General features: G+C 40.7%; 1 protein-coding gene across 8 annotated transcripts in view; it reads left to right on the forward strand.

Moving 5' to 3' along the window:
* The window catches only part of LOC117601096 (rho guanine nucleotide exchange factor 17), a 47,128-nt gene that overhangs the window by 9,920 nt on the left and 11,346 nt on the right, over positions 1–25,862 (forward strand). For all 8 annotated transcript variants that reach the window (XM_076692999.1, XM_076693000.1, XM_076692997.1 and 5 more), the window contains exons 2-9: positions 1,116–1,296; positions 3,858–4,496; positions 5,539–5,775; positions 5,909–6,422; positions 11,469–11,888; positions 13,289–13,592; positions 13,939–14,239; positions 23,633–23,710. In XM_076692999.1, the coding sequence (XP_076549114.1) occupies positions 1,135–1,296; positions 3,858–4,496; positions 5,539–5,775; positions 5,909–6,422; positions 11,469–11,888; positions 13,289–13,592; positions 13,939–14,239; positions 23,633–23,710 (2,655 nt within the window). In that variant the 5' untranslated portion in view covers positions 1,116–1,134. The remainder of the gene's footprint in view (positions 1–1,115; positions 1,297–3,857; positions 4,497–5,538; positions 5,776–5,908; positions 6,423–11,468; positions 11,889–13,288; positions 13,593–13,938; positions 14,240–23,632; positions 23,711–25,862) is intronic.

Below are 25,862 nucleotides of genomic sequence, written 5' to 3' on the forward strand. Positions count from 1 at the left end.
TCTTACGAGTCTTCATTCTTGTTGATTCGTTAATAAAACAAAGGAATCTTATAACATGCAGTGTATGTAGATAATATTATTGTCGACTTTTGTTGGGAGGAGTCCGTTTTCATCGATTTTTCGTAATAAGAATGAATTTGATTAAACTGTTTTGCTTACGCAGAGTCACGCACGCATTCACGCACGCACGATCGTGCTTCTCGAATTCCTGCAAACGTATGCGCATTCCCTGACAACTGTTACGAACGATTTTATTTATTTACAGTGCATCGTCGTCGCTGAATGAAATTTCCGAGGAATCGCGGGAAAGTTTCATTAAAATCACTCGAAAACGTATTACGAACTTGCGTACGTTGTGGCGCCGTTGAAAGCTTTAAGATTGCACTGTGATTCAGCAGAATCTGTGAGAAAACCGGCTTTGATTCAATGAATCCTTAAACGTACCATTGTGGACATTAAATACTTAAATTTGTTTGTGTATTGTTAAGTGTACTGGAAGAAAAAAGTGAAAATTGATTACACAGTATTTAATGATATGTTATCATATCAAAAAAAAAAGAAGAAATGACATTTTGTCATATGTTTATGATGTCATTTTGTGTTTCAAAAACATTGTACAATATTTTGTAAATATGAAAGAGTAATTCCACAATGTTATTAACTGAGAAAATTGAAATTAGTGGGTTTGGAAAATTTGCTGTGTTCGTGATAATTTTTTATATCGAATCCTTGAAAAATTCTTGAAATCCTGTGCGTAATTACAAGATAATTTGATTGTAATTAAATTTCGCTACGAATCTTCCAAATATCCTAATGCAATTCCAATAAATCACGACAAAACAAAAGTTTTGCATATCGTTCGAATTTATATTCAAAATTTATATTCCGTCGAATCGAACGTGAAATTCTGCCGGCGTATTTACTCAAAATACACTTACCGTTTACTTTACGTCATACAGCGGCCGATAACTTCATAAAGCACCGGCGGAAAACCACCATAATAAAATTCATGCCAGGACAAACTCGATATTGAAATAACGAGGTGCTTGCTGCTGTCGATTGAGGGAAAGGAAGTGGCAAACAAGCACCTGATATTTTTCTGTGATTTTTTCAAGGGTGAAGGGAGGATGAAGAATGCCCCGCGTCGGTGGAGACGGGGGTGGAGGATCGGAGAAGGCAGGGGGAAGCGGATTTGGAGGATGGCTCGGGGGTGCAGCAAGAGCCATGACTGGAGGAAATGTCGGCGGTGGATACGTGGTTCTTGGTGGCACCAGATACGGTCTCAGACTTTCCCAGGTAATTTATTCTAACATTTAAACCACTTATAGAATGGCCATCACGAAATAACACACAGACAAACTGCAGGGATACCAGATATTTACCTGTTTCTTTTCCTGAATATATTCCTATTACTTCAACATTGCAGAATGATTGAACGTAACATTTACACATGTCACAATGAGTTCTTCAACAACGACGTACAAAAGAAAGGGTATCTAAACATTTACACGAGTCTTGTTTCAAGAACTGCATCTCTGAAACTGCACTTTCACTCGGGCATATAACTCGCGAGAGTTTCGCAAGCCTCTTCGACACGATTAACGAAATGCTTGAAATTTTACGGGTGCTCTTGCCAGGGGCAACTTTATCATTGAACGGAACAGTCGTTAAAGATACATCCATCGTTCATTAGTTGGCTGTCTTGACGACCTTCGACGGATTCGCGACAGAGAAAAGAGGTTTTGCACGGACGAAATGAAGACGTCGAAAATCCTAAATATAGAGTCGATCGCGTAAATAGAATACCACCAGTCAGTGACTCGAACCGATTTTGAGGCATCTCCCTTTTATCCTTCTTTCTTCCTCTTCCTATTTTTCCCGCCATCCGTCCTCGTTCGGTCGGAATAATATTCACGTTGACATCACACGAGCACACACGCAGCCGCGACGTGAATCTCTGCCAAGTCCTTCGATCGCGACAAATCACTGCACACGCCTCGGTTGATCGGAAGCCGATGATCCGACGACTCGTAAGCTGATTTTAGCCATGCCGAGAACGTCTTTGAGCTTCGATCCTTCGCATTCTTTGCCCGCTTATGCTGTTTTCTGGGGAAATTTATTTCTTTACCTGTTCGGAATCAGAATTCTCAGATGAAATAATTTGATATGGTCAAATCTAGGCAATGTTCATCGAAAAATTTATTGCACCACTCCGACCAAAAGTCATCTCCTTTATTTACTTTAACGATAAGAAAAATGTTACACGAGTGCAGAAATTTTTCAAATTCCACGTTACTCCAATATCTGGAGTAGAAAATCCGAGTTTAAACAAAGAGCTAGAATAAATTGAGATCCTTTCTAGCTACACGGTATGTTCAGCTGTTTGACTCGGCTCGAATATTCAAGCCATTGTAAATACTGTTCTCTCGTGAAATTATTACCATACCGGGCACAGGTATTTCGTTATCTTTCACGTTCTCTTTCTTTCTTTTTTTACATTTCTGCCTGGTATCGTGTTCTCAAGACTCGGAACGTAAAATGTCAGAATGAAGATCGACACAGACGTTTCAGAGCGTATGTATATATGTATACATCTGGCTATCTCGGTAGGATTTCGAGAAAGGAGATTAGATGGTTCTACTTTCCAGCATATCCTTCGTAGCCAGTGTTGCATACACAAGAGTCGGAGATCTATTTCAGAGGAGTTTATCTTCAGTTCGCTCGTGGGAAGAAACAGCATCACCTTACCTCAATGCTATTGTCTCCTCTAGGATCCTCTTTGCGACAATCGTTCTTGCACACGTACCATTTGAATCGCATAAAACGATGGGAATAACGATTATGGAGTGGCGTCGACATTCTAGAATTCTAGACAGTTTTGATGGAACAAGCTCTCTGGCTTTTGGTATCAAAGAGACCGCATTAATGGCTATTAATAACGTGTTCTCGTTTTCAGACGATTAATTTGAAATATGATTCATAAAATAATTTCTTTTCATATAATTTTCGTACGGTTGAAGGTACGTAAAGGTGTGATTTGCAAGGAAAAAAATCTAAATTAGGTGTTCTTTGAACGTGACGGGGACAAGGTGAAATTACCTTGCAGAGGCAGGTTCTACTTCCTACGTTTCGTTTTATGCGGTATCGCATAAGTAGCCTTTGAGTCTCTTTATATGCGAAGCCACTTCATAGACTTTACGGTCTCATTTGTTCCGCTGCTTTCGTACTCCGTATTAAACAAGAGAGCGTAACCGTGTACCCTGATCTACATAAGTAAGAGGTCATTCCTTTCTGTATTGCCGGCTATAAATTGGAAATCAAATATTTAGAATGATCGTATTAGATCACCACTAGAAATTACAGTTTCTATTCCAGTTATAAAATGATCGTAACGGGAGTACTCGATTGTAAATAACTAATTATTATCATTAAGAATTGGAAATTTATGCAAAAGATATGTGTCTTATAAAAGTGTATATTTGCAATCAAATTAAGACTTCTATTTCATTATAACATCATGTATACAGGTGTAAAGTTTAAAATTTCTTGCTGATCGGAGAAAATTTAACGTGTCGTTTTAAAAATTCAGCAATTTTTCGATAAGCTTGTCACGCGTTTCCAATAAAATTAACCGATTAATACCAAATCATCAAATGTACACTCCGGTGCAACATAGTCTTCCTGCCATTTGCCTTCGGTCTTAGGAAAATCGCGGGAGAACTTAGGAAGAACTTAACCACACTCCTGAAGATGGCGGGACATTTCTTCTTTCACACTTTCCCTTATCAAAGAAAAGTCTAACACCACGAAATTCTCTAATGCCTTTAAAAACACATCCACGAATGGTTCCCTTTCAGGAGAGCCTGCCGCCATCGAACTCACGGGAAGAGTCCCAGGAGAGACGACGAAAGAGGAGTTCACGAGAGAGCGACTCTCGGGAGAGACTGACGGAGAGGTATCCGGAAAATGCAGCACTAGAACTCAGCTCGAGCATCGCAGACTGCTGTTGCATAGGTCCACGTTCGCGTTTGCCATTGCCCAGGATACCGCCAGGGTCGACAGGGTCGAGCACGACGACGACGACGTCGTCGTCGTCGACGTACGGTGCCGGCGGAGGAGGAGGTGTAGGTGGAGTTGGAGGTGGCGGTGGAGGAGTAGGTGGACAGGCTCCTTTTCCTGGGCCTCCCACGTCTTCGAACAGCCGCGTTGTCGGCGTGGAACAGCCGGTGACGCTGACGACGCCAACGACGTCGGCGCAACCGTTGGTGAACTCTAATAATAACCGAGGGATGCTGCAAACATCGTCGGTGGGGAACAGCACTGGCCAGCACCATCAAGCACAATCGTCCGCAGCTCTAACGGCGGCGGTACCGTCGTCTTCGTCGCCATCCTCTTCGACGTCGTTCAACGTATCCACCGCCGTGCCGACGCTGCAGTCCGTCTCGGTGCCGCGGCAGCTAGCACAGTGGACCAAGCATCAGACGCTGAAGCTGCAGGTATTTTCGAACGTTCCGCGGGATCGTCCGCTTTTCACGTCGGTTGTCGTTCGATGCGGTTGGTCCGATCGGTTCGAACGTTCTCTCGCGTAGATCGATCGTGAATCGGTAATGATCGATCTATGGAAACAGAGTTCACCGTAGACGTTGATGCGAGTTGGTTCCGATGGAATTCATCTGAGCAATCGAGTTCTTTCTGGAAGATATTTTTGGTGATACGTGGATGGAGGAATGCCTCGCAGGCCGTAGAAAAACTGTTGTGATTTCGTAAGAGTGAGCTGGTTCGTAGGAATTTGGGACGAAGTGTCTTCGACCTGGGACGCTTTGTGTCAAAGCTCGAGAGGTGGCTCACAAGGTGGTGGTAGGGACGTCGTATTTTTAATGGCTGGAGATATGGAACTTCAAGGTGAAAGGTTTCGTGGACACTGATTTAAACGATCGTTCTGTCGAGGGGAGCTCAACAATTTCCATCTGACTATTTACTTACGTCAATCTCTATGCTGTCTACGTCGATTCGTTGAATGCACACTCTTTATGCTATCTCGAAAACATTACTGGAGATGGCGACGATAAATCAAGAAAACTGAATTTGACAATTCTCAAGTTCCCTTGGACGAGGCATTGCATCAATTCCCAAGCGGTAAGAACGATTCTGTCTTGGTCCAATTGTTTCTGTCACCTGTTAATTTCTGTCGATCGAATTTCTAACGGAAGTAGGAATAGCTTACTATAGAAAAGTGGTGGGTCTAGAGAATCGAAAACTCGTACATACGATACGTAGGTGTCTAGTCGAAGAACGATATTCTATTTTGGTCGTCATCTGTCTTTTCCCTCGCGGCAGGCACGAGGCAGCGCACGCTGCGCACCACGGTCGATCCAAAAATTGGTCTGGTCACAAGTGCACGATTCTAAAGAGTATATGAAAAAAGAAACGAGAAGGCTGAAGTTAAAAGTAGATGCTACTTCCAGACGATTTTATGTGTTCTAAGAAAATGAACATCGACGATGAGACTCTGATGGGGATGGGATTTTTATTGTTTAGGAACCAGCAGTGATAGCGGTGGACCGTTTGCACAGGTTCCGGTGGAGCGGGGGCGGAGGAGGAAGTGGCAAGAAGTCCTCTTCCGGCCCCCGGAGCGATAAGGCCGAGCGCCTTCGAGAGCTCACTGAAAAACTCAAGGGACCAGCACCGGTACCACCACCCAGAAGACCTTCCAGAATTCAAGCTTCCTCTCCACCACCGAGTGGGTATCAACCACCTTCGCAGAATCATCCACAGGTAAACAATTTATTTTTCAGTGTTTGGTTACTTTGAATCAATTTAACTGAGGTCGACGTCCTTATGACAGTGATGGTTTCTGGCGTCCCATATGGACTTAGATAAAAATGAAAAATTTATAATATTTTCTCAGACAACGAATCAAGGATGCGGTCGTTGCGATGGTCGACCTTCCTCCCGAAGCTACACGTACAGCGAGGGCAGTAGTCACAGTCTCAGCAATCAGCACCCTCAGCAACAGCACCACCTGAAGACGATTGGCCGAAGTGACAGTGTGGGTGACGAGTGTTTGAGTGAGCCGGGTAACAACGATGCGTGCAGGAAGCCGTGTGCCGACTCGAGGAAATCCTCGCGGTCGGCTAAGCAACACGATAGGAACAGTGGTGACGTAAGTGACATCAAACACGAGCTGAACGTAAGTGCGGATGCGACGAAACATCTCAGACAGTACAGTGATTCCGTGGTGGATAGTGGTACGTGTGTGGACGACTTGTGTGACAATTTGAACGCTACATCCGGAGCCGGAAGCGAAGCTGAAGCCAGAGACGCGGTTACCAAATTGGAACCAAGAGGATCTCTTCTTACTTTTCACAGAGGTGGGGCTCCATTCAGAAGCGCTTCCTTCGGCCAGGTGGATTTCAATCAAGGTAATCGGACCTTGAACATTTTTCAAATATTATTATTATTATCATTTATTCCTTTTTTTCCATAAAGCTCCATTTAAGGATTTGAGTAGGTACAATTGGAAAAATAATCATCAGAGGATTAGAAGATATACATGTTCTCCAAATAATTTTCTCGGAAAGCACACAGGAGATTATGTTATTACATGCATTTAGTTTGAAGTGCAGTTTTCTGTATGCACTCAGTTGGTGATGAAAAGCAGCTCTTGCATGTATTGTTTGTTCACAGTGATATGCATTTTGAGCTTGCAATGTGAAACAGAACTTTCTGTGTAAATTTGACCAGCTTTTAACCACTCTCACTGATGAAACAAATCCACGTTTCATCAGAAATACATCATTCTATGTAAATTTGGTTTCCCAGCATTCTGTTCCCTCGCATTGCTGAAGATTACGTTTATTCCACGAATTTGTTGCACAAATTTGGTTAATGATCAAAGCTGCATTCACTGAAGTCCAAGTATTTTCTATTAAATTCGATCTACGTAGTACAAACATTTAATACCATCAAAAGACCAATACTTGTATTAAATAATCTTCAATAATTATAATTAATAGACATAGACATCATATTTAACAAGCGTGCAATAATGTATAGGCATTAGGACACCTTTGACTTCGCATGATTCGTCTCTAGTCCCATTTGCAATGAGGAAGCCGCATCCAGGCAACCATTGATTTACAGTTACGATGCATTTGCTAATTTGGTATGCAATTATCGTATCCATCGTCGCGTATGATTATAATCGAAAGGAAACGGTAGAATCTAGGGGGCATTTGAATGGGCGTAGCATTGGGAGCAGAAGCGACCGTAAGAACAGTTACTCCGAAGCATTCATTGTATGTACTTTGTTTCCGTGTTTATCTTTTCGGGTCTTCACCTGCTCGGAACTGGTTCTACTAGTCACTCCCCGTAAAAGGTAGTGCTTTGCTTCCTCCTCGATCCTTAATGCAATTCGTTAGATTCGAAGAAAAACATTTTCCCCTAATACCACAAATTAAACGTAATCGAATAACTTGGAAAGTATTTTTAATTTCTTATATTTAAATATTATTTTTCCAACACATGATAGACTTTTATTTGAAAATTTAGATGCCTAATTTTAATCTATGCACGTCATGATTGACACATCCACCAGTATTCGAGGGTTCAAGAAAACAGTATAGATTTCCAAGGGTTGTTACATAATAAGACCGCGATAAATAATCCGCGTGTCTCTCAAACGCGGAAATTTGGAAGGAAAAACATTGTCAATTAATTATATGATTTGTATACGGTCGTCGTGTACTTGTAAATATTGGCCAGTGGTAAAGTCTCGTCCACGAGAATGCAGACTCTGGCGGTATGGCGGTTCGCCAAATAAACACTACCCATTATGTCTATTATTACATTCATGTAGGTGTCGGTTTGTATAACTATGGATAGGGACAATCTAAACCGTGAAAGCAACATCTCGCGAGATTTTTCGGCGTTATTTAGAAACGATTGCGAAGCTGTTTTTCTTTTCAATTCCTCCACTGTCTCGGTCCTCTCGTCTTCGAGAGTCTGCTTTCTAAGTTTCATACTCGTCCTGAATTCGATACATAAAAGCAGACGGTGTTTCGTTGGCGAATTCCAGTCCAATAATTTTCGAGGGTATCAAATGCTTCTCCAACTCGAAAGTTTGAACACGTCGATCAATCCGTAAGCCCGTTTTCGCGATTTATCTCTCTTCGCGAAACTACTTTTTCTTCTGTCGTAAGATAGAATCGAGGACGCAAGTTGGGTAGAGTATGTTCTATCGGAGAGAAAACCGTATAGCCCTTCGTAGTTTATGCGACATGGAAAATAACGATCGTTTCTAGGGATTACAGATTCTTCAATTCCACGTTTAAACGACCACGTAACATTGACTTTCCGACTAGGTGTATAGTTACAACCCTGAACTACATACCGAGCGAGCAGCTTCGATTTCATAATAAAGGAGTAGAAATAAGAGAGATATTAGAGAACCTCTTTCCGTGGAGTTCGTATCGAGAAACGACCTTAAAGATAATGCATTTTATGGCCCTGGCCTGAATAATCTTATTGTGTTCCTTGGGTAATTATTTAATTTATCCAGCCCCACCTGAGGCGGAAGATACACGATCACCCATTTAGCTACTTTGATGTCAAGTTGGGAATTTTCGTTATAAGAAATAAAATTATTTATCGGAGATGGGTGAAAGAGAATAGAAAGAATTAGAGGGTGAGTGGATGGTGCATAGATGGAAATAGACCAGTTCTGTAAACATTATTTGAGCTACGAAGGGCTTTTGGAGTAGAAGCAAGGATAATAACGCAGAGCAAGGTATTTTTATGCGTGAATCAGGCTCGATAAAGCGGCGTTAAGTTGAATAGAAACATTTGCTTTAAAAAATCTAAAAATATTTAGCGAAAAAGGATTGATACATTACAGAGGTATGCTACTTTTTCAACATCGATGTTATAAACATTGTACATGCAGTACGTCCGGTTTAAATGTATACAAGCAATTATTTTTGAAACCATCGCAAACACGAAGCGGTTGTTTGATTTGAAGAGGAAAAATGTAATGTTAGATTTGAACGTTTCACCGGATTGTTGCAAATTTTAATATCAACCTCGAAATTTTTACGCCTCCCGTTGTGTAATCAGAGTTGCATTCAACAAGATAAATAAAGTACATTTACAAATATAGGTCTTTCAGCTGACATTAATTCTATCTTTATTTGACGAAGGCTGAATTAATAAGTCCTTATTTGGAAATTATTTTTGGATTTTTCTTCAGAGGTCGCATTTATGCTTCGTCTTTTACCTCCAATGTGACAATTAAAGTGCCGGGCAGATCATAGTCTTTCCCGAAGATTAACAGAAATATCGTCGGTAATTTCCACCAGACTCGAGTATTTTTTCACCGAGTCGGTTGCTTAGGAGCCAAAATTGTGTCCGTGAAACGAGAAGAGAGGAAGATACATAGAGAGAGAGAAAAAACTGAGAAAGGGGACGCTGATTTCTCAATGTGTAACAAGGCCGAAGGCGTGAAACGCGACGAATCGCGTGCGTGGCGCAAGCCGGAAACGCTTCGCGGCTAACGCGCCAACAAATCTCTCGCGAGACACCTTTTACGCTCGGAAGACGGTTTACGAGGACGTGTAACTAGGTATCTTCTGAAATACAGCTGCTATCTACGGATCCTCGACCATTAACCATCAGAGAATGCCATTGGCGTTTAGAAGGAAAAAGGAGATCGGGAGAAAGCATTGAAGATAATGGATTTCCTTTATCTGAATATGATCGAAAGAATCATTTGCAATGATAGTGATTGTGATCACGAGGTTGATGACCATGTTACCTCTAGCAATGATCAACCTGATGGAAATGATACACAGGAAATTGAGGTAGAAATATCTTACGATATGATTAGAAATTTTGTTATAAGGAGATTATGAATATCTATGCATTTCGAAAATTATATAATTTAAATTTAATAATTATTTAAAGATGGCCAAATGATCTTTTAGTTATTTTCAAATATTCACCCTTTACAGTTTGGGCATCCATTAATGATTTTCCCCAGGGAAGCCTACTGTGCTCGATACTGCACATGGTAACGTTAATGACACCTACTTTATGGTGCACCCTTAATTGCATAATTATGCATTCGTAGCTCTCAGAGAATGTTTCTTTCATTCATATTTATACGGTTGCAAAGTCTTCCTATTTCTAAGCCGTGAACCAAATTAACGAATGTATGTTTTACCGCGAAGGGTGAATTTACATAGCGGTTAATTTGACGCGTTTAATTATTGCGAGGATAATTACAGAGACGACGGAGTTACGCGGAATTCATTATAATCGTACTTGATGATTTACTACGCCTCTGTCGTAATTATCAACAGACCGTTGATTGTTTCAAGGAATTTCTGGCTCTCTTCACTTATCGTAAACTAAAACGAGAATCCTGCTCTTGCGAGGAACTCTAATTTCTTGCAAAATTTTCGGTCATATGAAGGGTAAAAATTCTATTATCCTTTACCAACTAGGCTTTACAGTAAATATTTTTAAAACTTCACCCTCAAAAGTAAACCACACCTACCCTTTATCGAAGTCTAAATTTTTTTATAAAATCTTGTGGAAGGTTGAAAAAAAAATTGGAAAAGAACATAAAGGGACAAAGTTCACTCTTAATCGTTCACTCTCTTTGTCGGAATTCGGCCAAGTCGACGGGCTGTCGGCTCGAGTCGTCACCGAGATTTTCGTTCCCGTTCTCACTCGTACACTCTGTTTGTTATTATTGGAATGGTCCACCTCCTCGTGCTGAGAGGGTTGCCAAACTTACCTGACACTCGAGGAGGTAATTAGAACTTGCTCTCTCTTTCTCTACGTGTCTCGTTCTAGCAATGGCCTCGTCCAAAGAACGCTCGAGCTGCTATTAAAAATCGTTGACGTCCATTTCTCCGGGAACACACGAACCCGCGAATGTGTATTTTCTTTCTACGTTTCGTGGTATTCCCTGCTTGATAGGCAGTTCGATTAAAAATTCAACGTGATGGGAAATGTTTGGAAACGATAGATTTCACGGAAGTTTATTTTTGATCTCATTTTTTTTGCGTTGAGAAACGTGTACAGATCTTGGTCAGAAAATATGATAATTGATAAATTGATAAATAAAATATCTTCATAGCGAAGATAATTTTGATTGCAATTTTGATAAGAGATGGTATTTATTTCCACGACACTAGATCTTCCTTTATTTTATACGTCGGGGTTTGTATATAATAAAAAATAGGATCGACTTTTATACTGTTTCTAGTAGCTGGAAACTCTTAGGAAAATAAATATACACCTTCTTGATTACAGTGTCTGTTGTTTAATTTTCTATCGATGTATGGTACGAACAATCGTAATGCAAATATTAAGGAGTGCAGGAGTGCAGAATTTTAAATAATTAAACCTGACAATTTTGAATAATTGTCAGAATCTCAATTATTATATAATTCTCTTTTCAGTCAATCGACAGAAGGCACAACCAATAGCCACGTCGAATCGCAACGAGAGCAAGGATGTCAGGGCGAGCACGTTGCCCAGAAGACGAGGAGACGTCAGTCCAGTCGTCTCGACGCCGCAAAATAGTCCCAATCGTCAAAGTCCGCGAACGTCGACGCCCAGCGTCGACAGTGCTGTCGGTTCGGCGGAAGGACTGGGCGTACCTCAAACCGGAAACGTCGAGGAGATCCGACCGCGAAGCGATGGTTCCGACAGTCTGGCGACTTCCAGTGCTCTCACGAGCCCAGAACCACCGGTTCCTGAGATCAACGAGCCGAGAGTTGATCTGGTGCAAGCTGACGTGTCTCCGAACGAGATGGTTATGTCCGAGCCTGTTTTCCCGCTCGTGGAAAACTCGTCCATCGAGGAAACCGTGCAAAAAGGTGAGTTATTGTTTGCACGGTATTTCATTCTCCAAAGAAGTACTGTTACATCCTTTTCCACGTTACAACTAAACTCGTTCGAGTAACTTTTTATTGGTGCAGGAGAATATTATGAATAATAAATAATAAGAATTTTATATTAGTTGCGAATTTACAACGCACATTTCAAATTTCTAGGTCAAATGCCTTCCGAGAAATGTATACCTAAAGCTGTGTATAAAAATAAACCTTCTTTCTTCCCGCTGTCTAGTTGCAAACGTCCGAAAAAAAGCTATTACGTTAAACGTTAGACATCATTCCTAATCTTAAAGTGTTCGGAAACTGACAAACAAGTATTCTTGAATACGTCTGGTTAGAAATAACTACGCGTTTCGCAAAGAAGAAGGGAAGAAATTTGTAAAAAAAAAAGTTTTCTATGAGTAATATTCCTCCTCATTAAGCACAGAAGTAGATTTTAGAAATGGTTTAACAGAGGAAGCTTTCGACATTACGATACGTCTTCATAAAATGAAACGAACAGAAAGTTTCAAGAAGAAATAATCTCTCGAACACGATCCGGAAACAGCTGACTGGTTCTTTCTCTGTATTGACCGTCTGTTATTTGGCTGATTTCGTCGTCGTTAGAAATTGGCAACATAATGTCACAAACTCCGACATCCTCGTCAGCTTGTAATCTCAATTTAATGACATAGCCGGTGCCAGAATCGCGCCTTCCGCGTCCTCCTTTCTCGTCTCGACCCACGTTCGACGCGTGTCCGCTTATCGGTTTTTGCATCTTAACGTACGCGTATTGCTGCGCGGTCAAAAGATTCAACGACCTCTTAATTATCGGATATTCCGTTGACACGTTTATCGAAGCATCGACTGGCTAGGATTAGGAATCGCTCGTTGAACGTCAGCTAGCCTCGGTGATGTATTAGCGTGGAATCGAAGCGGAGGAGCGGCCAAATAATTTCGCCTGTCCACCCTAGACCGGTGCGAAGAAGGGTAGGGAAAGGAAGAACTATTTTTGGTGCATTGACAAGGAGTACCGGGTACAAAGGTGCACCCGTGTTTCCACTTTATTTCGCGTGTCACTATTTTTGGAACGTTCTGTGCCAGGGTTGAAATAGAAATTTCAGCGTCATCGAGCGTTAACCATCTTCATTGATGACTTCACGCTCGTTCATTCGCGTCTGGAGGTTCGCTAATCACAATAAATCCTCGATCTGTTAATCTGTGACTGTAACTGCTTTTCGATCTTCGGTGAAAAAACAACACACTGAGAGGAGTGCTATAAATTAAATGGGTGAGGTGAAATAAAATGTTGGCAATTAAATTTGCTCTCTAATATCCTTAAAAATATTTCTCCGAAGTGTGCAACGATCAAAATGTTTAGACAACGCTATTGTTTCTCGTAGAAAACAGAATGGAGCCACACGAAGTGATAATAACACCACCACCTGAGGAGCCACGACTTAGCCAAACGATGGAGGGTAGCGAGACAGCGAGCGAAGCACCCTCGGAGTCATCCTCTCCGTCGGGTAAAACGCGAAGGTATCGTGGCGATACCAGCAAAAGAAGAAAGGGTGTGTACATAACTCAATGGCCGGAGCCATTGGACAGCGACCGGAACAAGCTGTCAGCTCAGAGCAGCGAGGAAAGAGACGAGCCACCTGCGACGCCCAGCGACCTCTCTGACTGCGAGGGCCACACGCCTAGAAGGTAATGCGAGAACCAGCGTTGATATATCGGAATAGAATGCAAATAGACCCAAAGCGTCTGCCTACGGATACGATTTAAGAGGAGAGGACGTGAGAGACCATGGTTCTGGAGTATCCTCTTTGTATGATAGATTTCATTCAATTTACATTTCCTGCTCTTAACCCTCCCACGATGGATGGAGATAGCTTCAAACTTAATTCAATGTTTCTTTGATAGAAAAATTATATTTAACTTCAGGTTAAATATATATTTTGTTAGTTTGAATCTCGTTCAAGGGCTGATAAAATTTCTTCTTTTTCATTAAAGATATTAAAATTAATGACGAACTTTATCTTTGTTTGTTTAGATACAGCAAAAGACCATTACGAGGTCCTTACGGACAAATGCTCGAGGCTGAAATGGCGAAACCGCGAACCACTGATATCGCTCTCGAGGAAGGTCTTCGTCCGCGTAGAAAAGTTTCCGCGAACCTCTCGTACAACACAAGTTCGAATAATAGCAGTTCGGAACCGCCCACGCCCTGCCATCATAGAACCACTTCCAGCCCGAGCAAACTCGAAGGTCTTCCGGGACCAAGTCCGGAACTCCTTGCTGAACTACTTCGAGGATCTTCAGAGAGGGTGGCTCGTGCACCGGCGCATCGAAACGTGAGTACTACCACTAAATTTCATGTGTATTACTTTGACGTAAAAGGAAAAGGAGAGCAGGTCGACCAAGTTGAAGGTAATTTAATACAAGTCGAAGTTAAAGTGAACGAACAAACGTAGATATGTGGTTGCTGAAGAAAAGCATGATTCTATCGATGGAACAGTCAAGTGCTGGTATTACAGACAGTAGAAACGAAAGCATACTATTAAAGATTGCAGCAAACATGTTGGCGAGATGTTTTTATGAGCTGTAAATTTTTAATGATGCTGCGAAGAGCAGACGCTGAGCACGTAGCATAGAAAAAGAACATTAATCTATGAGAGTTTCAAGGGAACATTTTATTTTCTAGCAGTTCAACGTTAACGAAATATTTAACTAAATTGACCGAAGTTGTGTCTTATTTCAAAGTGGCTGCAATTAAAATATGAAAAAATTTTAACACGACTTTACAAATGGTAATCATGTTTCGCGTAAGGCGTAGTCACGAACGAGATGGCGATGTAATGACGAGCTAATCGCCGGATCGATTAACGAGCGAACAGCAGCAAAAACAAAAGGGAAGAAGCCAATGCTCTCGAGCCGAGTCAAGAACATCCCGATTGATCTTATCGTGGCATCGTATCTCTGGCGGCCTCTTCGACGATCTTCCACGAGGCTTGTAACATCTGGCGACGAATTTCAAGCAGAGGAACAGGATACGTTACCCCCTCTGAATAGGTTCACGCGATGAACCTTCCATGTTGCTACTCTTTCAATGTTACCTTTTTATTTTTCACAAAGGGATACAAAATCGAATCGAAATGCAAGGAAGACACGAGTCATTACAGCCATTTATTTATTTTAAAATGAATTAAAACCACTTCTGTCAAATTGGATCTGGTATACAGAATAAGTTGGGTGACAAAAGTTGATTTTTCAAAAGTTGATTTCTCTAGCAACCGAGATGTTATACTCTGCCCTCTGCAACATCAGATTCCTACGCGTCTTTCTGTGCTTATTTTTATCGGCGGTGTGATTCTCGGGCACGGGAATCACCGAAATAAAGAAGCGAGCTGTCCCCGGAGTCGTCATTCGAGATGCACGACTCCAGGCTAGCGGCGAAAACGTAATCTAATAATAATGTTGTTCGCTCATATTTCTGGGATGAGTTCGCGGTTTGGCCAGTGCACTCGAGGTTAGCATAGTGTCCCCTTGATTCTGGCACGGCGGGGGCGTCGACGAGGATATTCCTGGCCTTAGGTGTACCTGGGGACCGATCGGCCTCTACCGATGCGAACGGAATCTGCCGGCTACCGTCGCCGACAGCATTTTTACGCAAGCCGACCTTGCTCGATGATACATCGACACACGGCTGGTTAACGCGACGATGCCACGCGAAATTCGAGATTCACAGGAAAATGCTTGAAAATGAATTTGAACATTGTATTATTAACCCTCGGTTAGCAGGTATATTCTGAGACTCCTTTAAATTTATCTGAAAATGTTTGATATTCTTTTTCCTAGGAGATCATGAAAGACGCATCGAAATCGAGCTTTGTGTCTAAGATTGTGTACATAATTGAAACCACTCCAATTGCATCTAACTTTGTATCGCGTCCCGGCTATCTTTAGCCGATGTGTATTTCGTTTTAAATCCTCGACGAACACAGTGAAAGTCAGCCTACGTTGCTTTCTAAGGTTTCGTTACTTTTGCTCGTAATCGTGGCACTTGAGACTTTCACGAGTCCGCGTAGACAATGAGTAGGAAATAGATTAATTTGCGGTATATCCTAGTCAGCGATCACTCAAATTAGACAAATTATTATTTGATTAGATATTTACTTTTGTTAAGATCAATCGTTGAAAGACGGACATTGGGCCATGCAAAAAGGAAATCGTTCTTTGCACAGCTTAAAAGAAAGCAGAATCTTTTGTGATGCTAAACAGAAAACAGCTTGAAGTTTGCTCGAGAAAGGTTTCGAGAAACTTGTTGAAGAAGTCTTCAAAGTTTCTTTGCTGCAATCTTTTTTATTCGAGTTTTTTTAGAAAAGCGTAAATACACGAATACGTAGGCGATTGATATTCCTGTATTTAACAATTTTTGCAACTGACACACTAACTTTGGTTGCTTATGAAATGTGTATTGTGTATCGTATGTTTCCGAGTGTTTACGCGGACAAGGTATTTTAAAGCAAACACTCCGCAACGCGAATGAGAATTTTTAGATTGTCACGTTGCGAGAAGTGAAAAATGAAAGAAAAGGAAAAAAGAGGAAAGGGGTAATAGGGGGAGGTTGACATTCCAACGTGGAAATAACGTTTGTTCGAGTACATGAAACACGACGAGAGACATTATTACGTGCGGACGCATAGAATCTCTAACGGAAAGATCACTAAGAAAACATATAAACTAACTGGATGAAAATAGCGAACCGAAAGATAAACAGGAGATATTTTCAGTTACTTCTTTATCTATCATCTGATGTCATCGGTTTTGGTCGGTATTACGTAGATTTCTAGGATTTCATGAATGGAATCGCGAAACCGAGAGCGCCGGGGCGTCGTGACGTCGACGGCAAACGTGACGTAGAAACCCACGTATATTCTTGAATAATTTACACCAGTTTCTTTCTCACTTCGTCGTTTAACGATATACGCACTCGCTGGAAAGCTGTTTCCTCCATTTTGCATTTTCATTTCGAACTTACGTTCCTTTGTTCTACATTGAACAACACTTTACTCGAGTGCTTAAATGATCGATGAGTTGATCAAAATTTATGCAAATTATAATTTAAATATTTTACTCCATTTACAAATTTTATTGCATGATTCTGTTTTCACGAATTTTTGGACTTCTTTGGACTTTGATTTCTTACGCCATCGTTGTTTCAAGATATTCAAGCAAACTTTGAACTCACGCAAATGGTACATAATGATTTAAAAATGTCAATACATAAAAGCTATTCAGGAGTATACGATGTATGCCTATGACAATTTTTGAATATAAAATTGGTTCGTTTTAATATATCAATATCCATTGCAGAGATGTTTTCGACGATTTTTAAATAAAAATTTGCAGCTCATAAAATTTTGACACAGGCATAACAGTTTCCATATGAAAGTTTTTGATGCTGGACGTTTAAACGCCATGCACTGGAGGTCCACAAATTTTAATGTGCAGAAGTTAATATAACGCAGCTATTCATAACCAGTTGCCAATCCACAGTCGAATGAAAAGCAGACTGCACCGGGAGCGTTCGACAAACGCGAATAAAATGCCCGAAAATTGCGAGGCTGAAACGTTGCTGCAACGGCGCAGACTAAACAAGCATCCTCGAAATAAATGTAGCTTACGGGACGTAAAAAAAAATATATAATAATTCATGGCTATATGATCATGCGAAGAGCCCATCAATTTTTATACATATATTCCATATCATCGAAATAAAATTTTCATTCCTATCATTCTCAACTTGTCACAGAACAGAGTGAAATGAATAATATACGAACGACAATTTTATAATTTATCTTTTTGCCGTGTTAAAAATTTGTTACCTCCGATAGAAATATTATTTCATGTTCTGACAGATAATTTATTGCATCCAGTAAAAATTCAATATAGACGATGATTCATGCTCTCTGATTTTTATTTTTATGTATTTTCAGAAGGATTAAATAATTTTTGGACAGGGAATTATTTAGCATTTGAACGTTAAGTACTCTCTTAAAGTGGGCACTGTCACAAAGACATATCAAATCCTTGCTGAGAGACACTCTGTGGAAACAGACAATATCAGGCTAATTCGGTTTGATGGAGGTGAATTTCCTGTGTCAGCGACTAGAGTTGTTTCAAGCATTCACGTAATTTCTGCGAACGACATAGCCAAATTACACGTTTTTATAAAACCATACGTCTTTACCATTAGGGATTAACTCTTCCATTAGAAACTATACTCGTGCACTTTTATGTATTCCATTGAAAGGGTTAATTTTTTCAAAGATATATCCTCGAATTATAGGGCATGTATAATGCATAGAAAATAATTGAAATGTTTGATAAAGCTTGTCGGTTCGCGGGATCGCGATTGCTATAACAATCAGAGGGGGTTCTTTAGCGGTGTCGGTGCAAGGTCGTCGGAGCTTCCCTTCCTGGGACAAGGTCGCGCGGCAAAGCTCCTCGTACAGGATGGACAGGATACACGGTGCGCGCGTGTAATCCACGTGAGAGTGCGCGCCGGCGTTCTGGAAGCGAAACATCTGCCTCTCTTCCTCCGCAAGCAGTCGCTATTCTCTTGGGCATCGATCAGAGCTTGGCCGTGGTTGTGCGACGGGTCGCCAGTTTCAGGCGTAACGCCGTGTCTCGCTGCCGTTCCGCGAAAGCTCCGGACATCATCGAGCTTGCACTTGATTCTCGTACCGTGTCTCGATCGTAGATCAAATCGTATAATGACGCTACCGATCAAAATCCGCGAGTTAATCACCGGGATAAAATAGACACTTCATTGACTTTCATAGTGATTTTACTTTGATCCTTCGGAGGACTAATCTGCTCGATCCACCTTGGATCGTGTCACGTGTGAGTCCTTTAAGAAACGTGTCGAGGATGGTGACGGTAATCGGCGAAATTTCGCTTTATAGATTAGTGCAGTTGTGTCTGATTAATTAGGAATAGTTTTGTTCCTTGATAGTGTCCGATAAGAGATAATGGAAAAAAAATATTGATTAGTGATTGGTAGATTTATTTGGTACTCCTTGGATAGTTAGAACGTTGGTGGTTGTAGTCAACCTGTTGCCTTGCGAGTGGCATTGATGAACGGTGATCTAGCGAGTAATTGCATGTTAAATGCATACAGTTTCTATTTCAGAGATCGTAATTTATGTTTCACGCGTGACTCGATGTTCGAGGTGTACGAAAAGAAACTCGAAGTAACGTTTCAAGTATTCGGGTATGTTTGTATTGGTTAACAGCAGCTGCTGGATGTTTAGAAAATTCCAGGGTCTTGATAATATTGTCGGTGGTGGCTAGAACTAATATTACGCGACCAGTGTAACTGCATATTTACTAGTGCATCACGTAAGCTCGGCCACCTTCTATTTATTCTCGATTCTATTCGGATCCTCGTGTGCCGGTTGCATCTTATAATCTCTAACGAAACAGTTGGACTAACGATCGCGAATAACAAAGATAAAACGATCAACAATCAGCCTGCATTAAATGCATTTTCAAACTTAATATCACATTAGAGGGTATAATTGAATTTTAGGGAAAATTTCTCATTATAATTGCCGACGAATAACTTAATCACAGTTCATTACGACGCATGGTTAATTGCTGTCATTAAATCCTTTGATGCCTGGTAAATAACGTGCATTGCTTCCACCATTGTACGGTAAAGTTCATCACGCGAGAAGTGCAGCGAACATTGCGATACCCACCGAAGAAAATCGCGTTTAATCCCTCTAATTGGGAACCAACAGAAATAATATAAGTACCAGACACGGTGCTGCTGATACTTAACAAAGGTCAAAGGTTAACCTTCGGTTACGCGCTATTTAGATAGGATTACTATGCAGCTCCTTCGAGACGTATTGTACGTTTTCCTGAAGTATCATATACGTAATGCTGCTTACAGATGCATCGTATGTGATCAGGATCACAAAGTACCTAGGTTTATCTTCGAATTTCTTCCTTTTTCTTTCTAATTTCTCCTCGTTGCATGACAGGATATTGTTTTTCTTCTCTTTAAATTGCACAGAAAGCAAGTGATTGTGTTTTTCTATAATGTCGAACAAACACCAATACGATCACGCGAACGATATCGTGCACGGCAACAATAAAAAGGTCAAAGAGTCTCAGTCTCTCCCTGTCTCTTAGGAAAGCTCCTTAGTTCTGGCCTGTCGTTGTTTAATGTCACATGGGAGATCAGCACAATAAAGGAAAATTGCGTAGACTATCATTTCGCGAGCTAAAGCTAATGAATGAATCCATTTCTTAATTTCTTGCAGAATATTAGTTCAAAAATTATTAAAAATTTAATTGCTAGAGGTGGTAAAATTATTAAAAACCAGTATACGAAACGAAGATTTGATTATTATGAAATAAATTGTTGCATAAGGCGTAGGATTGCATAATTCGCAACCGGTTAATAAATGCAGCCTTGTTTCTCGAAACAGTGACATGAGTAACGAGATAGTGTTAGCTGTCACGATACACGATTATCACAACCCTCGAATTCCATCGAACAGGAAACACATGTTTCCTCGTATAAGTTAATGCTCAACTTGCAGGGGTAGTATAGATGCAGCCTTGCATCGACACAGCCAATCTGCTCTCGAGAACATTGCGTTTCTCTATTAAGATTTAATTTCACGTTGGAAACGCGGTTCAGTTGTAAGATTTCCAAGGACTCTTCGTCGGGCCAATATCGGTGCTCCACTTTTCCCCTTTCGCTTATCTTGCTTTGTTTCCTGGAAATATTGCTGGATTATTGGTCTCAGGAATCTTTGGAATTTCACTTTCCACGTGGTACTTTGAAAACGATAAACGATCGGTTTACAGATTTAATATTCTTCTTCTGAAAATGAAATATTAAAGACTCTTGTAATATTAAAATTCTGGAAATCCGGAAACGAGTGAAAATCATGCCTTAAGATCCGCTCGAATGTAATCGGTTCGGTAATCGGACAGAACGGCGAGCTTCTCGACGGAAGAGGGAAAAGCTTGAGAGCGAAAAAGATAGGAAAAGGGAGCTTTGTAAGCTCACGAGGGGTTCCTGAGTCACATCGCTAAATATAACGCAACGTACATGCACGACGTGTTCGACGTATGATCATCCAGCTCGAAGTGTGAAAGCTCTGCGTGGAAACGCCAAAACTTACCGGACGTACGGCCTCGGCTTTTAAAGTGGCACTGCTGAATCACTTTGCATCGAAAAGCGTGTGCATACACGGGGGCAGACTTCATTTACAATTTTCCCCGATTCTATTATACAAATTTCTGAAATCAAACAGTATCGTAATGCGGCATATGTTTGTCCTTGATTTTCTTAATTGATTCATTCAATTTGCACGGTTTCCATTTTAAAATCGGTCAATTCGCTTTCGAGGTTACAACGAGCGCGATGTAACTTTCCCGTGATTAATCGCTTTATTAATAATTCCAGTTCGCGTGTCGAGGTGTTAAGAAAATGTTAATCGAGGTCGAAGCGAGGTTGGAAAAAAGGTAGAACAGTGCTTGCGGCTGATAAGCGAGAGGGGAAGCTATGATCGAAGGAAAGCTCCTTTTCTCACGTCGTTAGCTTTTCCGATACTGTAACTCTTTCGTGTCTGTAACTGGATATAACTTTTACACGTTTCCCGAGTATTTTTAGCGATCAGGTATACCCGAGAAGGATATCGCCTAAGTGTTTCGAGAAATAAGGAGAATATCAAAGAACAAGAAAAAGTGTTTATTTTATAAAGGGGTAGAATACCCTTTGATACAATATAATACATAGCTAATTATAGTAATTAATATGATTACACATAGGTGTGATTGATTAGGGTTGAATTATTAATTTTGCAAAACGGGAATATGACTGAGCTTGAGAAAATCCTCGTTAATTAGATTCGATATCGTTGTTGAACGCGAGTGTCGTTGACAATCGTGAAAACGATCGACATGGGACTTCTGTGCGGAGAGCCGGATTGATATGCAATTTGAGAGGCTGCTGAACCGTTTCGAAGGATCGGCAAAGGTGGTGGAAGAGGATGACGATGAACGCTGATCGGAAACTCATCAGCCAGCCGTCGGTGGACAGCGAAAATAACGAGCGTGTCAGCACAGACCGCGTGGGTAGTTTTCCTTTTCATGCTTACACGAAGCCACCGTGCACACTGACCGTATTAATACACATGTAACGGGAACACTGTACCCATTGCTTGTTACACACACTAGTTTTGTTAGTTGTTTTACGCGAATCTGCAGAATTCGTCGGTGGAAATATTTTCCACTCTGCCACTATTCACACGTGGTTTCAGATTATAGAGTCCGCAGTGTTGAGATGTTATATTTAGTAGACTATCCTGTGTTAAATACATAAGTGCATGAAAGTATTGGAATAATAGAATGGCAAGCTGATGGCATTGTTGATGTTTCCTTCAGGATTGTGAAACTGAAACTAGCTGCAATGCTGACGAAATGTTGAGGAGAATTATCTATTGTATTAAGTATTGCAAATTGACCTGTCATTCCATTAGGTAATTTTACACAAATCTGAGTGTTATAATATTTTTGTTACCACACTTTAATATTTTAATAAGCACCGAAGGGAACTGAAAGGGTTAAACGATAGCAAAAGAAAAATAGAGTATAAAAGAGTGCTACGTAGCTCGGTAGGATGCAACCTCGACATTATAGTCGCTTATGTCATAATCGTCGATTACGGTACAATTGTCGGGTGCCAGACCGTAAGATTATCTATTGCGTCTTACGGCTTACATAACGGGAACAGTTTTTCTTGTAATCAGTGTCATGTTGGCATCGGGAAACACGTGATGAACCGCGCGTGTTTGCACGCGACACGTGGAGACACGTGCAATCTTTATCACGAGACAACAGAATCGAACCGTGCAACAGATTCCGTTGTTTTTCGAACAATTGACGAGCGAATACTCGGAACGATGCAATTAATGGATGCCCGGGTAACCCTGCTGGCGAACAGATTTGCGGCATTCCGGACAATGTTCTGTTCAGACCTGGCCACCTTTTATGTTGTTCGGATAATCAAAACCATTTCGTAATCGTTTTGTTTCTATTAGATGGGTAATTATGAGATTCGCTTATATTTGAGATGAAGCACAATGGGATATTTGTATTAAGAACTTGGTCTTAAAAAATATTCTATCATTTTACTAAAATTATAAAAAAATATAGGTCATAACCATTTTTATTCCCTTTACAGTAGGAAAAAGAATGAAATTTCATTCCTTCAAGCTTCATATTTGCAGTAGTATTCAGTTCTGTATTTAATTTATTATGTACTTAATTCCTAATTAAGTATAAGTAAATTTTCAAAATGAAATTTTGATCAGCTTTTCTATGCAAATATTCCATTGTGCGGCGAAGGAGAATAGAATTAAATACCCTGACGGCCGCAGTAGAAACAGCCAGTACATGGTCAGACACGCTTTAATACGAGTCATTAAGGATGCAATTGTTTCATTTTTTTATTTAAGCTTTTCGTTCCCTACTTTGCATTGCTATTATGATATCAATGTTATCAACAACTCTTTTTATATTTTTCTGTTTCACTTATAACCCTTATGAAACTCAACATAGTAATTGATGTTTTCCTTTTCCTTTTATTTTCCAGGAATGTGAGAAATGTATGAAAACTTTTTTCATCCTCTCTAATTGTCTTTTTTGCGTTTCAGGACACAAGGACTCACGTCGTTGTGGAACTTTATGACACCGAGCGATCGTACGTGGAAGCGCTGCAAATACTAGTCAATGTGAGTGCAATATTATTTTAATAGAATTTGCAAATCCATGCAATATTACTGTTACATTACTAATAACAATCGCATTCTCAATTTTAAAATATTTATCATTGTTTTAAAAATTTGTTACGTTTGTCACTTCAGGGTAGAAGTTTCCTTTCAAACTTTTTGTATATCGGAATCGCGATGGAATAGAGGAACATAAATGTATAACAATGTTGCAACACTATTGCGAGTCGCTTTCGTTGTTTTCGCTTCCGGCGGGATATCAACGAGCACGTCTGTTGGGATGCACTTTTCGAAAGTTCTTCTAACATCGAAGCCGCGACCTTGTTTCTCGTAAACAAGCTCGTTGTCCGTTTATTTACTTCGTTCGTGCAAGGATTCCACTCGAATGATCTACTTCGTGAACAGCTCCTCATTAAGTTATGCAGCCTCGCATCCTCCGACTTGTTGTTTTCATTAAACGTGCCGTCTGGATTAGACGAACGTTTCCTGGTAGGTTCCTGAAATTGCTGGAAGAATCGTTGCATCCACTTAAATTGCGACACGTGTTCTTCATATTCCTATTAAACTCCAGTAAAATTATTTATTTTCTCCTCTTTCGAAAATAGCTCTTTCATATGTAATGAAAAATCATTGAAAATGTGTAGGCGTATGATATAATTATTAATCCTTCAGTAGAAGCATTATTCGTATTTGTACTTTTAACAGAAGCGGTAGATTAAACTGACCCAGTGAATTTCTACGGCGATCAAAGAACCGAGCGAAACGCTTTTGAAGTCATAAATTAAAACCAGCTGAGAATGACATCGACAGTAGATTATTAAGCGAGTACGTCAGACAATCCGAGTTCTGATTTCCGCGTGGAAAGTAAACGCAGTGTTTCTGAAAATAATTTAGAAGGAGAGTTATGAGAAAAGGAGCTTATCAGTCAAGCACTTTGCCGGTTACCTGACAGAGGGTTGCAATTTTTTATACTCTTTCTCCACGGGACCCTTTGAGCTGAAAGGTTAAAGGTAGGATGTACAATAGAGAAGAATATAAAACAGAAACAATAACTGTAATATCTGTAATTCTAGCGGAAACAAATGAGCATTTTATATTTATTCATCCGTATCCCATCAGTATTATAATCTCCACAAAGATGAGGTTTCAATTTTCATTGCAAAACGATTAAATTTCTCCGGTTCTAAAGCTTCGCATGAGATACGTTACACAAAACCCGAGAACCGTAGAAAATCGTTCGCGATGGGAAACGCTGCTTTCTTCCTCGTCGTTTGACATTTCAAGAAGCTCGGTCCCGTGAACGCTCGAGTTTCATCCCGGTATTCGTATCGAAGGCTCCTGGATCGATAAATAATGCCTGCAATTAGTCCGTCGTAATTACCGTGCCGCCTCTCTGCGACTCGACACGATCACGGAAGGACGATTCTTTATAAACACGGTTGCAAATCGACGCTTAAATGGGACGCAACCTTCGCAACGCAACCCCCGTACCGTCGAGACGTACGTGTTTAGAATTTAATAGAATCACACTCTGGCAAACTCGATTTCCAGATTTATTTGCCAGTTCCGATACGACACGTACGATTTCAGCGATCTGCATTTGTCAAGGTGGCTGCAACGTTCGATAAACACAAGGGTGAGAGCAAAGGGTGGTTTGAATATTGAACACCTTCTTCTGTACACGTTCAATATTTTGGTTGTTACGAATTATTAGTGGTATCAGTTTAATTCGATAGAATAATTACTAGAGAACGAAGAGGATCTTTTGTGTAAAGTATTTCTGAGGATCGTAAGAGGGTTAAAAGTAGCAACATCCACGCGAGAGGCAAGTTTCGTCACAAGATTTTTTCGAACGATTCACCGGGAATTCAGATTCCAGAACTCGACGAACCCACCCCGCTTTGATTGTCATATTTTATAAACATCGCGCCACCCGTGCCACGATGATTGTTGTTCGAGCTGGCCGATTATTTAACGACAGCCTTGAGGCCGACGGTGTCGAGAACGCTGCGATTTTTCATGTCATCGCTTCGACCTAGAAAAATAATAGAAAGGTATCCACCAGGAAAGCACAAATAAACTGGGCGCGCGAGTTTCCTCGCGAACTCCATCATGGCCACGGTGTTAATTCATCCCTCGGAAATTAACGACGGAG

This window comes from Osmia lignaria, chromosome 16 (assembly GCF_051020975.1).
Source record: "Osmia lignaria lignaria isolate PbOS001 chromosome 16, iyOsmLign1, whole genome shotgun sequence".
Lineage (NCBI taxonomy): Eukaryota > Metazoa > Arthropoda > Insecta > Hymenoptera > Megachilidae > Osmia > Osmia lignaria.